This window comes from Bactrocera latifrons, unplaced genomic scaffold (genome assembly GCF_001853355.1).
Source record: "Bactrocera latifrons isolate USDA-ARS-PBARC rearing strain unplaced genomic scaffold, ASM185335v1 scaffold_135, whole genome shotgun sequence".
Classification (NCBI taxonomy): Eukaryota; Metazoa; Arthropoda; class Insecta; order Diptera; family Tephritidae; genus Bactrocera; species Bactrocera latifrons.
In genome coordinates this window covers 30,258-34,102 of record NW_017534797.1, presented here as the reverse complement: position 1 = coordinate 34,102, position 3,845 = coordinate 30,258, and the positions used below count along the sequence as shown (strand labels likewise).

At 38.0% G+C, this 3,845-nt stretch overlaps 1 protein-coding gene across 1 annotated transcript in view; it reads right to left on the bottom strand.

Annotated features, from left to right (window-relative positions):
* The window catches only part of LOC108965155, a gene marked incomplete at its 5' end in the record, with an annotated part of 4,052 nt that extends 1,643 nt beyond the window's left edge, over nt 1-2,409 (bottom strand). Inside the window, 5 exon segments of the mRNA XM_018927369.1 lie at nt 828-1,255; nt 1,344-1,502; nt 1,576-1,790; nt 1,864-2,182; nt 2,298-2,409. Of these exon segments, the coding sequence (XP_018782914.1) occupies nt 828-1,255; nt 1,344-1,502; nt 1,576-1,790; nt 1,864-2,182; nt 2,298-2,409 (1,233 nt within the window).
* Between the last annotated feature and the right edge of the window lie 1,436 nt (nt 2,410-3,845).

The window sequence follows — 3,845 nt, the reverse complement described above, 5'->3', positions numbered from 1 at the left end:
ATATAAATAAAAAAATTTAAAATATAAAAAAAAGTTGCCTTCGGTTGACTCAAAGCTATAATACTCTTCGCAGGTGATTTTTTATATCATAAAAATATCCACCACGATTTTAATCGATCTGTTTGTATAACAGATATACATATACACATGTATATTATAGTCCAATCTGATCAATTTGTATTCGGTCAATAATAAATGCCGATTTTCATGAAGATATCTCGTCAAATTAAAAACTTTTCTATACAAACACTTGATAGCGATTGTTTAGTTTGTATAGTAGCTATATTCTAGAGTAGTCCGATCTCAACAATTTCTGCGGAGACGGTAGAGTTGGCTTCGACAATAATCTGTGCCGGATTTCGTGTAGATATATTGTCAAACAAAAAAGTTTTCCATACAAGGACTTGATTTTGAACGTTGCTTTTGTATGACAGCTATATGCTATAGTTAACCGATCTAAACCATTACTGCGGAGATTGTAGAGTTGGCTTCGATAATAATCTATGCCAAGTTTCGTGAAGATATCTTATCAAATAAAAAAGATTTCCATACAAGGACTTGATTTTGAATRTTCCTTTTGTATGACAGCTATATGCTATGTTGGTCCGATATTGGCGATTCCAATAAATGAGTAACTTCTTGGGAAGAAAAGCTTGTGTGCAAAGTTTTAGAGCGATATCTCAAAAACTGGGAGAGTGGTTCACATATATGTAGGCAGACAGACAATGTGGACTAAATCGATTCAGCTCGACCTGTCCTTCTGGGCGTTACGAACTTCGTCCTAAACTTCATTTACCCATTTCCAGGTATAAAAAATATATATTTACCTTGCATATTGGTAAGATAGACCGGCGGTGGTGGCACATTTGTACCCTTTATGGGCGAAATGCAACCACTTTCTTGTATTTCCTGCTGCAGCACTGAGAGATAAGCCGAAATCACGCAGAATAAATCAAAGTCGACATCCAATGTTTCGTTCAACGAAGCTGTGGGTGTGTCGGAGCTGCACGATGATGCGGATGAGCTCTTCTTAGTGGCATGCTCGCTGCTGTTAAGCTCTGGCTGARCACCAGATTTTGTACTGCGTTTTTGTAGCGCTTCCAACGTTTCACGTTGTGTGGCGATTATCTTATTTAAATTGTCTAATTTAACTAGACTCTGAGCGTAACCTAAGTATAAGAGAGCGCGTTGACATTGTACAACTGTGATGGCGCCGTTCACGGGATTAACGCGATCGAAGGCGCCACGCACGACACTGTGTAGTGTGAAAATGAAAACAAAAAAAATATTTATTAAATATTATTAAATATAAAAATTTATTWTATTTTCTGGCATGTACTTACACTAAAATCGTTGCTATATTCGAGGGTGGATCTCTAATGCCAGCCAAAATGTCTTTGGTGCGCTGCAGACCCGATGGTATATCATCCATAACTGGTAGGCCACGACGTGTGACCAACTCCTTCAATATTAACTGATTGCGCCGGAGGTCAATGTATTCTCTGTTAAGTTTAGAAACAACAGATTAGTGTGTGTTTTTTGTGTTAATAAAGTCATCACATGTAATAGACTTACTGCTGGGATATTTGTTCATTAAGTATAGATTGATTACGTTTATATGGATGTAGTACCAACACCAGCTGCTTGCAGTTTTGACCCGCTATATGTGCCGCCTCAATGGCACCAGCAGAAGCGCGCGTCTCCGAATCCATAACGAAGAACAAAACACGCGCCTTCTCTTTGGCGCGATGCTCCAGCTCGATGAGATCAGGCGTCCAATCAGATACTTGCTGTAAATCGCAAAGAAGAGTGAAAAAATTATGAAAATATTAAATTTTCACATAAAACCAACAAAGCACTTACGGGATTATAGAAGGAAATGCCCAGTTCATTCAACGCTGGTATGGCGACATCGGCCCGCCAGGTGGTGGGATTACATGAACCGCCTAGGAATACCTCAACCGGTGCCGATGTGTCGCCCTTTGACAATTTTCGCTTACAGTCTTCGACATTACTTAAGGATTTTGTACTACGCAATTCGGTGCCCGTTGCTGTTGTTGCCGTGTGGCACAGCGTGCCATTATTAGCCTCAACAACACGACTGCTATTGTCATTGTTTTCCTGCTGTAGAGAGCTTAATAGATTTACCTTGTCACAAATCGACGGCGAGAAAGTCGATGTGCTGTTGAGGTTAGGAAAAATCATCATTATATTATAATATTAAAAATTATTTATTATTAAAAATTATTACTTTTTCTATTTTTTATTAAATAATTTTTTTTTTTGTGTTAACTCACCGAAAGCGTTTTAGATCGGCTGCCAGCACACAAAATTCACCAAAAGTGAGCCCATTCGATTGGCGRCTGCCTTTGCGTGCCAACAATTTGGCTGTTTGTAGCATTTCGGTGACTGGAAAGAAAAAATTATTGATTATTACTTACTTAAATTAGTTATGTTAATTAATTATTGATTAATTTTAACTAGATATTAATTATTTTAATTAGCTTTTACTTTGAATTAATCTTAATCATTTATTAATTATTTTGAATTAATTATTCATTTCATTTTAATTAATTAATTGGAATTAGCTTCAAGTTAGCTGAAATCTAAAATTATTTATTTTTTTTAAATAATTTTTTTCCCTATATTTAATGTTATAATTTGGATTTCATTCTATTCAACAATTTATGTATTTGTTTTATATATTTTTTTAAAAAGTTCAGTTTTTTTCTTTAAATGTTATTTGCTCATTTCTATACACAGTCGGGGTTTGCTACGAAGCTTCTATCACCCAGAAGAAAAGGTCAGAAAGCTCATCACAAAGATATATGTATGTATATGATAGCGAGCTGAGTCTATTAAACTATGTCGATCTCTCGGTCCGTCCAACTTTCCACGAGCTGTCTTTCAGTTTTTGAGCTATCRAACTGAAATTTCTACTTATTTGTCGGAACCACCGTTATGGGATCMCTATAGCATATAGCTGCCATACAAACTGAACTATCGGATTCGTTCCCACGGCAGTCGGATATAAGTAACCGGAACAGACTCCGATTATTAACCGGCCAAGAACTGCTGCATGTCGAATCTGAGCGTCAGCTTTATCGTGGCTGATCGTAACTCCAGCTTTTATAGCAGCGCCCCAGCTATTGTTTTGCTGCTCGCTTTAATATTAACTTCTGCTTCCTCAATATTTACATTGCTTCGGATATTTTTAAGGACCTCTGCGTAGCTATTGACATCTGCTGGCTTAAATGATCACCTTTCCTCTCTCTCCGTGGTACTTCTTGGTCATTTCGAGCAAAACTCTTTGTCATTGGCCGTCCTTTTCATTACGTGGTTGCGTTGTTTTCCGAGGTTCCACAGTGCATTTCGCGTGCCGCTTCAAGGTAATTGGCTCGGGGGTCGTGAAGCGCTGCTTAATTGTCTCGCCTTTTCTCCTTTCTGCGTTWAACCAGTTTCTACTGTAACTTTTAATTACGGTAAGGAATTCGTCTAGCTGTGCCGCTGGGTCATCCAAGCTGACATTCTTCTGCCATCGCCATCATTATCATTATTTGCGCGATACGCTTCCAGTTTTTTAAGGTTTTCTCTTTTGATCGGCTCATTTGGCTGTGAGTTTTGAGTAAGTTCGAAATTTTCAGTGATAGCAGCTGTGTTGCTCTGCTTTTCGGCTTGTTTTGCGAATCCTGCTTGTGCAGCTGAGCTGAAGTTTTTCTTAATCTCTGTTTGTTTTGGAGAGGTGGTTAAAATAGGGTTCTAAGTATCATACTACTCCTACAGAAGACGGTTCCATATTCCTCGTCTAGACCATCTTTGTTGTGTTGTTCTTCGGTGATGATAGC